We start from the raw sequence: 12,805 nt of genomic DNA, 5'->3' as shown, positions 1-12,805 counted from the left end.
GTCTTATAATAGTTTTGTTTTTAGGTAAGAGACAATTTCATTTGCCATTCACTGACAGTCGGACATTTCATGCAGTTCATCAAACTTCATCTTTTAAAATCAAGATCGGAACAAAATAGTCTCCTCATAAAAGATGGCGTATCAGCGCGCTGCTACATTGAAAACATATGATTCGATTAGTGCCTTCTGATTGGTTCTCGGGATATAGTTGCGTTTGCTGTTAAAGGCAAGTGGCGCTTAGGCTTTTGCAAACTAACTGTTATTTCTGAATGCGCTGATGCTGCGATTTTAGATGATTTCAAACAAATCTGTTTGTTGAACATGTTGTACGTGCCTAAAGGCTGATTTATAGTTTTGCGTCAAGCACACGCGTATGCTAGATTGCAGCCTGCGCATGGATGCATAACCCTCGCCGTGGTCGTCGGCGTCGCTGACGCACACCTCTCAAAAACTTTTACTACACATTGCAACGGCGCTCAGCGTAAGCTCTGTGATTGGCCAGCTTGGTACCGCTTGACAAGTGTGGGCGGAACTGAGAGCCGCGCAAGCCAGATGGAGCAATTGTGTGGAGTCCTGTGAAGGAGCTCTGGATGGAAAGTTTTGTTTTTTGTTTACCTCATGGTTAAAGTTGTTGCACGTCCGCCGGTTCCTGCCTCAAAATGAGAGAGTTTGAACCCCATGTACATTAAGGAAGCATTCAGAGAAAAACAAAACACCAGCGAAGAAACTCGACACAGAGGAACATAAACACCTCACTGCCAGCTAGCGTTTCGGAAGTGTTATTGCAGAGCAACACAAACAGCACGCAGAAGTATGACTGCACAGCTACGAGCGTTGCATGTGCCTTGGGTCACGCCGATCACCTGACGCAGAAGTATAAACCAGGCTTAAAGCATTCACTCAATGTCGTTATCTCATTTTTGGCAGAAGTGGCGTTTAGCGGCTTTTGCATCTGAACCCTTTATATATACTTACATATAAACTTGTCCATTTCATTGAGAGTGCAGTTCATTATTCTGCTTTAATCACTACCAGTCCTGTAATCAGCTGTAAATCTCTAGCACCTGTGTTTAGCTGGAGCAGCATTTACTCTTACAAAGCCATTGGCTGCTTCCAAAATCACCTACTGTTCACTAAGCTCTGTGATTGGTCGGCTTGGTAGCGCTAACCAATGTGGGCGGGACAGAGAGTCGCTCAAACTCGTCGGAGCGAGAGTTTACAAGTGTTGAGTCTCATGAAGGAGCTCCAGATGGAAACTGTTGTTTTGTATTTACCTTATGATTAAAGTTGTTGCTTGACTGCCGGTTCCCGTCTCAAAAGGAGCGAGTTTGAGCCACATGTACATTAAGGTGGCATTCAGAACAAACAAAACACCAGCAAAAAAACTTGACACAGAGGAACATAAACACCTCACTGCCAGTTAGCGTTTTTGTAGTGCTATTGCAGAGCAACACAAACAGCACGCAGAACTATAAATGCACGGCAACGCACAAGGCATGCCCCGTGGGTCTCGCTGATCACTCCATGCAAAAGTATAAAACTGGCTTAAGGCTGCGCCGGACCATATGCGTATACTCTACGCAGAAGAGCTGGGTCATGTAACTACACATGCGGTAAGGAAGTAATCTAAAAAAAGACCTGGAAAACTTAGATCCATTACTGAATGTCGATTTCAATTACATTTCATTGACCGCCCAGCCCTATCACATCACCATATTTCCCTCACATGATGTCGAAGATAATCATAGCTTTTGCTAAATCATAAATGCGATTATATATTGATTTGTCGCCCTAATTTTTATGCTTCCAAAAAAACATTAATCCATCGTCAACCTAACCCATACACCACCGGGGAGTTAATGCATGTCTTACTAAGCAGATCAATGTCTTTTTGTAACAAATATGCAATTTTTTTATTATAATCTTTAATCACTTCCACCAGTGACCGAATGCACAACTGACGTATATGACGTATAAGTACCTTATATTTTGATGCTGCCTTTTTCCTCTGTAATTACTACCCATTATCCCACACTTATTATCTGCTTTATGTGTGTTTCAGCCTGAGAATGTATTAATCGAGCAAACGTCAGCCAAGCCTCTAGTCAAACTGGCGGACTTTGGCGACGCGGCGCATCTCTCCAACACCCCTTACATCCACCCTCTGCTGGGCAGCCCTGAGTTCTCGGCCCCAGAGCTGGTGTTGGGTGAGCCCGCAGCTCTGGCGTCTGACCTCTGGAGTTTAGGCGTGTTGGCGTACGTAATGCTCAGCGGCGCGTCTCCGTTCCTGGACGAAAGTGTGGAGGAGACCTGCCTCAACATCTGCCGCATCGACTTCAGCTTCCCGGAGGACTACTTCCACGGCGTGAGTCAGGCGGCGCGGGACTTTATATGCATGTTACTCCAAGGTGAGCCATGTAGACGTCCCTCTGCACAGGTTTGCCTTCACGAGGAGTTCTGGCTACAGCCTGACACCACCTCCAGCGCAGCTCGCCTTGACACTTCCAGACTTATCTCTTTTATAGAGCGGAGGAAACATCAGAACGATTTACGCCCCGTCGCCAGTTTCCAAGCATTTCTGCGTAGTCGCCTTCTCAGTCAGACCTGAAAGATACGCTGGAGTGGAAATCCATTTAAGATATAGATGATACGCTGAAATCTCATCCTTGTTTTAGAGTCATTCTGAAACGGTTCTGGGTCTCTGTTACTGTAACTGCTGCTGACTAAACTCTCTGAAGTCCTTTTTCCAACCCTTCAAAACAATCATTTCAGCTACACGTTCGTTCTCTCTTTCCATGGACGACACTCACAAGGGGGAAATAAATGTGAATTAGGAAGGGGGAATTCGTTTGCTTTCGAAGTTTGTTCGTTTGTTTGAAAGGTTGTTCCCTGAGCCAGGTTTAGCTTTGTGTTTGGACAGTATTTGAATCAGGTTGTTTCAATGGAGTACTGTAATTTGAATCGCTACATTCAGGAAAGACTACATTTTGTACAAACCATGTATAGAAGCACAGCAAAGATCTTTATCCTGAACGTTTTGGAGAATAAAAGCAAAATAAGCTTATTTAAATATTTAAAGGGAAGTTCAATTGGTTGAATTATTGGTTGGTATTCATCTCCATGTTTAATAAGCATACAGTCCTACTGGAATTCAATCGTAACGAATAATACAACAGAATTTAATCAAATAAGCTTAGCGTCGTTTCAGTTCTGTCCATCAGCCTTATGTTGTAAATAAACTGGACCTGCCTTCGTTCATATTTCATTTGCAGTTTTGGAAATGAGTGCTTTCTCATTGGCTGATCGTGACTTTCAACTGACCGTTTACAATCGGTATCCGCGCAAATGTGCACTCTTTGTAATTTTGTTGAAACGTGCAATGTTGGGGCTTGAACATTTTTGCAGCTATTTCTAACGATTCATGTCAAACTGTTATGTACATGTATCAGCCACTGCGAGTTGAGATATGATGTGTACGTGGCTCTTTTGATGAGTTCTCCGTGTTCAGTATTTTTTGGGTAAGCTTAAGCCTCATTGGTGAACATCATCTGTGTCTTCGTCGCACCTCCATGATGAATGTCGTTATTTTTATCGTTATACCAAAGTTAATGCTCATGTACCTAAATGCTTCTTCTCCCTATTTGGTGGTTATAATTTGTAACAATAAGTTATGAATGCAATTCTGACTCCCGACGCGGGAGTTTACATGTACTGATTGTTGATTTATTTATTGTGTCTTGTTCGGTTTTCGCTAATCGAATTTTACGAAAGTAGTGCTTCGTATTTGTCAGATTATTAGACGTTTTCATTTCCATATCTGCTCGTTGTAGCAGTAGTCTGTTAATGTAAGTTTGCATGACTAAATACCTTTTTGGTTTTGTTTCTTTGTTTGTTTTCAGTTCACTTTGTTTTAAATAGAATGAGATGAATCGTTCCCTGATGTACAGGGGGAAAATACCAATTTAGTTGCCTCTAAATTGTAGGTTTAAAGCTGAAGAGGCAAATTGCGTTTGTCTAATGACCCAAAATTGTATCTCTTGTCACTAAAACACTTAATTTCTAAATTCCGAAGGAGGTAAATTACGAGCTGGGTCAGTAATGTTGGATTGAGTTGTTCATGTTTTATTTAAGTTAGTTTCTCATGATGTATAGCTGTACAGACACCATAAAAACTGGACGTAGCGACATTGTTTTTTTACATAATGTCATTTTGAATGTTAATTTTGCATGTATATTTCTTTGTACATATACCATACATGTTTGCACATTCTGTGCTGTACATAAGTTACTTTACCCTCAGTTATTTTTTGAGATTAAACATCTGAAACATTTTATTCGTACAACTAGTCTCCTCATGTGTCTTATTATCAGCATAAGGGATCAGATACATTATATAACAGTAGCATTGTTTATGGTTTAACTTTGGTCATGCTTTAATTCTCCCTATTAACAAACTATTCATTATTCAAGAGTTCACATTTAGCTGATGATTGATAATAAAGCATATTTGGCATGCTGTCCCAGGAGAGAGGCCTAAGCTCAGAATATCCTTGAGCCCGGGGCCCCCTCCCGTTTGAAAGGCGAGAGGAGAGTTTGAGCTCAGGTAGGTCTCGAGAACTCTCCTGCTTGTGAACTGCTGAGATAAATTTGACTAAGAGTTGCCTTAGGATGCTGTTTTGAAGTAGTCAATTTGCTTATAGTGTATGTCTTAGGACGATGGGAGGAAACTGGAAAATCTGAGGAAAAGCCACGCAAACATGGGGAGAACGTGCAAACTCCGCACAGAAACGCCAACCAGCTCGGAGAGGACCGAACCACCGGCGTTCTTGCTGTGAGGCAACAGGGCTAACCATTGGGCCGCCATGGGGCCGTGGACCAGTACCGGTCAATGGTTCAATTGGTACCGGACCGCACAAGAAATCATTAATTATTTCCATTTTATTTATCTGAGTCTGAACAATCTTTCATTTTGGAAAATCTTTTATTTTGAAAAATGACTGTATTCTCTCACTTACGTCTCGGTCACTTGAGCGCCCAAATTTAACCCACAAGCACTTGGAAAACGCTTGGAAATCTTTGCTTAGGGGAAAAGGCCCAGTGGAGGACCCACAAACTGCTAAGGAATGGATCCGCAATTCATTTGACAACAGATCAGATGAATCCAGCATGTATGTGCAAGAAGAAGGTCAACTCCTGGAGATCGCAAATGATGGAGGCCTTTTAGGGGCCATTCACTTGTCGTGACTTTTCTAGAGTTCCCGCAAGTTTCATATTTCCAGTGGAGGTGGCCTGTGCACGCAAGTGGCGTGAAACCAGATTCACACGGGGCTTCAGTGTTAACGCTTGACCAAGGGAGTGTCTGAAGTTGGGGCTGGCAGGATTGTCTTAGCATTGTCATCCAATGAAGTTAGTCCGCAATCAGCTACTGTCTGAGCTGGGGTATTTGAATGAAACAATCTGATTGGCTGACGTTTCCGTTGGCGCTTAAAGTTGAGAAATTACCAACTTCTGCAGTGAGCAACGCCACTGAAACAGCATCAGCAGATCCACAATGCAATTCGGCAACGCCTGACCTCACTCATTCAAAGTGAATGGGTAGTATTGACGCTCATTCGCACGAGGCGTGATGAAGGCTGACATAAGCCTGGCGCCGCAGCGTCAAAAATAACAGCCGGAAAGCCGTCCATACGGAGGTAAGCGTGAAAAGGACTGGCATCATACCGCCCTGTAATGTCAATTTAAAAAATGAAATGCAAATGAAATCTCCAGGAAGGGCTACTTTTTCAGAATGAGAATATGTTGTCACTTTTTCCAACTTGAGTGATGTGTGCATCAATCATGTCAAACGTTAAAAAAAATAAATAAAAAAACACTAAACCTGCACAGCGTCATTTTAAAAAATCCTGCCACAGGATGTCTATTCTATTCTTTGCATTGACTTATGTAAATAGCTAGCAATTGACGCTTCATCCACGTCTGATGTGAACACAGCATAACAATGCCAGCATACAGCGTACCATAAACAGGGCTGGAAATTAACCTTTTTGCTTGGTAGCACCGGTGCTCCTGACTTTAAAAATTTAGGCGCATCAGCCAAAATTTAGTCGCACTTATAAGCATCATTACTACAAGTTTTATACAAACATATTTATTGCATTTGAAATCAACACTAATCAAACTAACAAGCAAAAAATATATATATATGCAAGCGTGAGGAAAATATGTCTCTACGAAATCTCGTTATCACAAGAAAATACATTTTATAACAGAACTGATCTGACCAAAAAATACACAGAGCGCTCACCGGCCCTGCACGCACTGCTTGACATAAATGAATCTGTTAATGATATAACTGTGCTGTTCTCACGGGTCATGTCTGATATTGCACTGATGCTTTTGACATATACTGTACCTTATTATATGCATACGTCATGTTAATAGCAATACCGGTCTTTTCATGAGTTGCGATATTAGTTTACTCAGTGTAAGCCCGTTTGCGATGGTGTACGTGGTGTTAAATTTTACATATAGCTGCCCCTTGCACAGCAGACAGCATCTGGCGATTATATGAAGGATTAAACAGAAGCTCGTGCTAGATGTGACACGCAGTTACCTGAAAATTCCACCCCACAGACTTTTCATAGCGGACCTGAAGCCAATAGAATTCTCATCTTTAGCGCTTTACAATTTTTCGCGGTAGTAGCTCTCTTTGTCAAGCCAGAAGGCACTGACAGTGATTGACAGCTGATATCAACCAATCATTTGTGTTCAGTGCTAGAGCAGTGGACCAATAAGAAGAGCGCGAAGGCGGGGCAAGCATTACGGACTTGGCTTTGTTTACTGCAGCAAGTTGACATGACAACTGTTTTAAACCATTCCTGAGTGCTGCGTTTCCTGTTTCAAGTGCAGAGATGCATTCTGCTTGAATGTCTCCCGAATCCGCGCATGTGGTGAACATTTTGCAGTAAAAACTGGTCGCACACAACAATTTTTTGCACTCGCACGAATGCTCCGAAATATATTTTGAGGTCGCATAGATAAAATTTCGGCCGCATATGCGACCAAAGTGGTCGCAAATTCGAGCCCTGCATAAACTAAAAAGGGTTTGGGTGGATATGCTCATTTCACAACTACCTCATTACACTCATTTTTTAATCTATTGAGCTGACCTAGTCTGGCGAGAGCACTTTTAGCTTAGCTTAGCATAGATCATTGAATCGGGTTAGACCATTAGCATCTTACTCAAAATTTTCAAAAAAGGAGTTTTGATTATTTTATAAACTTTTTACAGGCTGCAGAATATAATTGCGCCTGCTGCAGCCATACAGCTAACTACAGAAGTCAAGTTTTAAATTTATTCTTGTATCAATTAATTAACTAATTAATTAATGTATTTATTTATTTATTAATTTTTATTTTTATTTATTTTATTTTTTTTATTTTGAATGAGATGCTAATGGTCTAATCTGATTAAATGATTTATGCTAAGCTAAGACAAATTGATCAGACCTGGTGATTGGCTGAATGGATTCAAAAATGCTAAAACTCAACACTTTAAATCTGGATCACATGTAAAATGAGCCTAATTAAATAAATAAATAAATAAAACAAAATCTGCCTTTAATAAAGTAATTAATTTTATATTTTGGATGGGGTCTGTGATACAGAATAAGATCCTGCAGATACAGAATAAGTACTAAAATCAAACAACTAATATCTTATTAATAGGCAGGCATGAAGTAACTAGTCAATGGAAAGAATTGGTCTTTAAACGGTTTACCATAAGTTTGAAGTCACACATTTATCTACACTGATCTGAAGATTAGTATTTTTACATATTTCCTGTATTGTTCTCTTGAGGCTTGATTCAGACCATGTTAAAAACCATCCGGAGCTTCTGAGGAAACAGGCAGGTGTGAAAGTTGCATTTGCAGGTGCTGTGCACTTTGGTAAGATCACAAAACGGATAACTGACTAATTAAACCTCTCCAGATCTTATCGCAGTGTCTGCATGCAACTGAGCTGCAGATGCATTAGACTGTGAGAATTGTTTTAAAGGTCGAAACAGAAGCCATGCACAGACATCGATTTTAGCCTCGCTAGGACAAAGGTTTATTCATGTGTGCTGCTTTAATGTTCTAAATACTTAAGAGTATTTTGAAGACTGTATCTTAAGTATGCTTGACTTTAAAGTGTACTTTCGTTAGCTACAGGATGTGCTACTAACGTGTTAACTTAGTAGTCTAAACAACCTCCTAAGTGTACTTGTTTATAATAAGTTTATAATACGTTATAACTCTTAAGTTCTTATTTAAAAATGTATAACATGTTTCCATTTATTTATTATGTATTTATAAGTACAAAAAAATTATGTATACAGTTAAAGTCGGAATTATTAGCCCCTTTTTAAATTCTGTAATCTTTTTTAAATATTTCCCAAATGATGTTTAACAGAGCAAGGAAATTTTCACTGTGTGTCTGATAATATTTTTTCTTCTAGAAAAAGATTTGTTTGTTTTGTTTCGGCTAGAATAAAAGCAGTTATTAATTTTTTAAACACCGTTTTGAGGTCAATATTATTAGCCCCTTTAAGCTATATATTTTTCCCACAGTCTACAGAACAAACCATCATTATACAACTTAATTACTCTAACCTGCCTAGTTAGCCTGATTAACCTAGTTAAGGCTTTAATTGTCACTTTAAGCTGTATAGAAGTGAAAAATATCTACAAAAATATTATTTACTGTCATCACAGCAAAGATAAAATAAATCCGCTATTAAAAATTAAATTAAAACTATTATGTTTAGAAATGTGTTGAAGAAATCTGCTCTCCATTAAAAAGAAATTGGGGAAAAAATAAACAAGGGGGCTAATAATTCTGACTTCAACTGTATGTATACTGTAAAGAATGATATGATCAGGTAGTCATATAAATAAAAGTCTTCAACTTTTCTATCAGTTTAATTGATGTAAATTTAAATAACTTGTAAAATTTATTTGACGCAGCAACAATTTTATTGAGTTACTTTTGGTTAACTTACAGTAAAAGGCAGTTTATGGTGTATATAGACAAACTAATTAACTAATTTAAAAAAATAAGTATAAAATGAATTACTGTTAATTAAGAATTTAATTACAGGTGCTTATAATGTTTACTTGATTTAAATACTAATAAATTCAACAGTTCTGTAGAAATTATTTTTGTAAATTCATAGTTGAAGTCAGAATTATTAGCCCAACCCCCACCCCTGTTTTTCCTTAATTTCTGTTTAACAGAGAAGTTTTTTTTTAACACATTTCTAATGATAATAGTTTTAAAAATTCATGTCTAATAACTTATTTATTTTATTTTTGCCATGATGACATTACATAATATTTTACTAGATATTTTAGACACTTCTATACAGCTTAAAGTGACATTTAAAGACTTAACTAGGTTATAGGTCAACTAGGCAGGTTAGGGTAATTAGGCAAGTTATTGTATGATGATGGTTTGTTCTGTAGACTATCAAAAAAAAAAATAAATAGAGTTTAAAGGGGCTAATAACATTGACCTTAAAATCGTTTTAAAAAAAATATAAAACTGCTTTTATTCTAGCCAAAATAAAAAAAATAAGACTTTTTCTAGAAGCAAAAAAATTATCAGACATTGTGAAATAGTCCTTGCTCTGTTAAACATCATTTGAGAAATATTTAAAAAACGGGAGCTAATAATTCTGACTTCAACTGTATTTTATATTATTTTATATTATTATAATATTATTATTATTATGATTAGTAGAATAATTATATAATTATTAACTTAAGTAGGTTACTGAGATGATTACACATGCTTATGAAACAATGAACTAAGAAATTATGATAGTCAATAATACATTGTATTTATGAAATATAATACTCAAATATTGTGACACTGTGAAAATGTATTTTAACATTATAAACTTAAAACCCTTTAAAAAAAAGTATAATTCTATTTGATAAAATGTTAATTAAAATGCTTAGGTATAAGTTTTTTATTTTAAATGTAAAGAATTAAGACAATATGTTGGGATTTATAGAGATTTTAAGGTTTTGAGTAATGATGCAATTACCTTTAAAAAAAGTAGAAGTTATTTGATATTGTAAAAAATGGACCTCTGTGCTTAGTTTACTAATAGATTGGCATTGATATAGCATTGTTTTAGTCTTGAATTAGTAGATACTGTATTCATATTATTATGTAGATAGTAAATATATAGAAGGTGTAAAATAACTTTTAACCAAAACGTGCGTCACTGTTGTTTACGACACTTGAGCTTCTGTGGTTGGTTGCCTGATCGTGCGAATATAAGTGGTTTGTTGTTGTTTTATTTTTTTCTTTAGGTGTGAACAGAAGTTTTTTTTAATTGAAACTGTGGCTAATGCCTGTGTACAGACACCCACGCGTATATGGCAAGCCGTTTTGACATTTAATCAATAACCCATACTAGTATCTATTTTGCTGTTAGTGCTTATTTTTTTAAATACCAGTATCTTTTCCATTAAGTAATAGTACTTATTTGTTAGCTACAAATGCCTATTCTTTAGATACTAGTGCTTTTTCTTAAGCTACTAGTGTCTTTGTAAAGTTATAAGTGGGGTTAGACGGTGCAAAACAAAAATGTGCCCCAGAAAAAATCATATGTTGCCCAGTAAGCTTTGAGATATTTTTAACTTTATGCAAGTGTATTAATATGAACTAATTAATTCATATTAATATGAATTAATATTAATATGAATAAAGACATTAGTAGCCATTCACATTTGACATTTTTTGCACGCACAATTTTGTTATTCTCTATGTGCAACTGAAACTAAGCTGAAAGGTCACTGGTTCGAGCCTCGACCGGGTCATTTGGCATTTCTGTGTGGAGTTTTCATGTTCTCCCTGCGTTCGTATATATATATATATAATATATATATAATATATAAATGTATATATATATATGTATGTATATATATATATATATATGTATGTATATATATATATATATATATATATATATATATATATATATATATATATATATATATAAATATATATATATATATATATATACATACATACATGTGTGTGTGTGTGGTTGTTTCCCAGTGATGGTTTGCAGCTGGAAGGGCATCGCTTGCAAAACAAATGCTGGATAAGTTGGCGGTTCTTTCCGCTGTGGCGACCCCAAACATCGACCATGTCTGGGACAATTCTCAGCCAAGTTAATAACCTGTAACGCCCTGTTCACACGGGGCTTCAGCGTCAACGCTTGACAGAGGGCGTGTCTGAAGTTGGAGCTGAAACGATCGTCATAGAAGCGTCAGCCAATGAAATTCAGTCAGCAATAGGCCACTGTCTGAGCTGGTGTATTTGCATACAGCGATCTGATTGGCTGACGCTTCCGTCGGCGCTTGAAAAGTTGAGCTGGTCCCAACTTCTGCAGCGAGGAACGCTTCTGAAGCGCCGCCGACGGATCCACAATGCAGTTCGGCAACGCCTGACGTCACCCATTCAAAGTTAATGGGAAGCGTTGACGCTGACGCCCCGTGTGAATAGGGCGTAACTGACGCCCTGTTCACACACGCCCTATTCACACGGGGCGTCAGCGTCAACGCTTCCCATTCACTTTGAATGGGTGACGTCAGGCGTTGCCGAACTGCATTGTGGATCCGTCGGCGCCGCTTCAGGAGCGTTCCTCGCTGCAGAAGTTGGGACCAGCTCAACTTTTCAAGTGCCGACAGAAGCGTCAGCCAATCAGATCGCTGTATGCAAATACACCAGCTCAGACAGTGGCCTATTGCTGACTGAATTTCATTGGCTGACGCTTCTATGACGATCGTTTCAGCTCCAACTTCAGACACGCCTTCAGTCAAGCGTTGACGCTGAAGCCCCGTGTGAATAGGGCGTTAGACACGCCTTCAGTCAAGCGTTGACGCTGAAGCCCTATTCACATATATATATATATATATATATATATATATATATATATATATATATATATATATATATATATATATATATATATATATATATATATATATATATATATATATTGGGGCTAAAGCGATCGTTATAGCAGCGTCAGCCAAAAAAATTCAGCCAGCAATAGGCCACTGTCTAGCAGGTGTATTTGCATACAGCGATCTGATTGGGCCAGATATGAATGATGTATGAGGTGCCATGAATGAATCATGGCCATGTTTGGCCCACATGCTGTATGCCAGTGCCAGGTGAATGCCTACTATACCCGATTTATGCCAAGTTCTTTGCTACCTAATAATTAAATACTAGTAACTTTACAAAAGACATTAACTAAAGAAAAAGCACCAATTAATGAATAAGTACTAGTAGTTAATGGAAAAGATTCTGGTATAAATATTAAGCACTAGTAACTAATACAAGTACAGGTTATTAATTAAATGTCAAAACGTCTTGCCATATAGGCTACGGTCTGCACCTTTTGTGAGACGCACCATGGTCTATCACGACATCTATGCTCATATAATTCCGATACTCCAAGCTTCGAGGTGCGAGATAGCATAACTAGCCGAAAAAAAAAGCTGAAGTGATCTCGATTACCCTTTAGAAAATAAAACTTGAACTTCCACAAAATATAAATTCCCCTTTTAACACTGCTTTCTAAGAAGTCGTGAACAGTTTCCATGACTCATTGTCGTTTTCTGTTTGACATTAACGTTTGAAGCAAGTTTATAAATTGGTAAGAAGTTGGTGTGATGAGCTGCGCACAGCAAATATCTTGTAGCACCACAAGGAGGCGCCCATTGATTAAACCAAG

The 12,805-nt window shown here is 37.9% G+C and overlaps 2 protein-coding genes across 23 annotated transcripts in view; both read left to right on the top strand.

The window, feature by feature from the left end:
- triob (trio Rho guanine nucleotide exchange factor b) overlaps positions 1-4,343 on the top strand; it is a 252,209-nt gene extending 247,866 nt beyond the window's left edge. For all 22 annotated transcript variants that reach the window (XR_012391967.1, XR_012391966.1, XR_012391965.1 and 19 more), the window contains one exon: positions 2,063-4,343. Coding sequence is in view for 9 of the 22 variants with exons in the window: in XM_073925797.1 (XP_073781898.1) it covers positions 2,063-2,608 (546 nt within the window). In the remaining 13 variants the exon portion in view is untranslated. The remainder of the gene's footprint in view (positions 1-2,062) is intronic.
- LOC141378159 (uncharacterized) overlaps positions 1-12,805 on the top strand; it is a 416,515-nt gene that overhangs the window by 206,289 nt on the left and 197,421 nt on the right. The window lies entirely within an intron of this gene.

Source organism: Danio rerio, chromosome 16 (assembly GCF_049306965.1).
Source record: "Danio rerio strain Tuebingen ecotype United States chromosome 16, GRCz12tu, whole genome shotgun sequence".
In the NCBI taxonomy this organism is placed as follows: Eukaryota; Metazoa; Chordata; class Actinopteri; order Cypriniformes; family Danionidae; genus Danio; species Danio rerio.
This window is presented reverse-complemented; position numbering and strand designations above follow the sequence as displayed.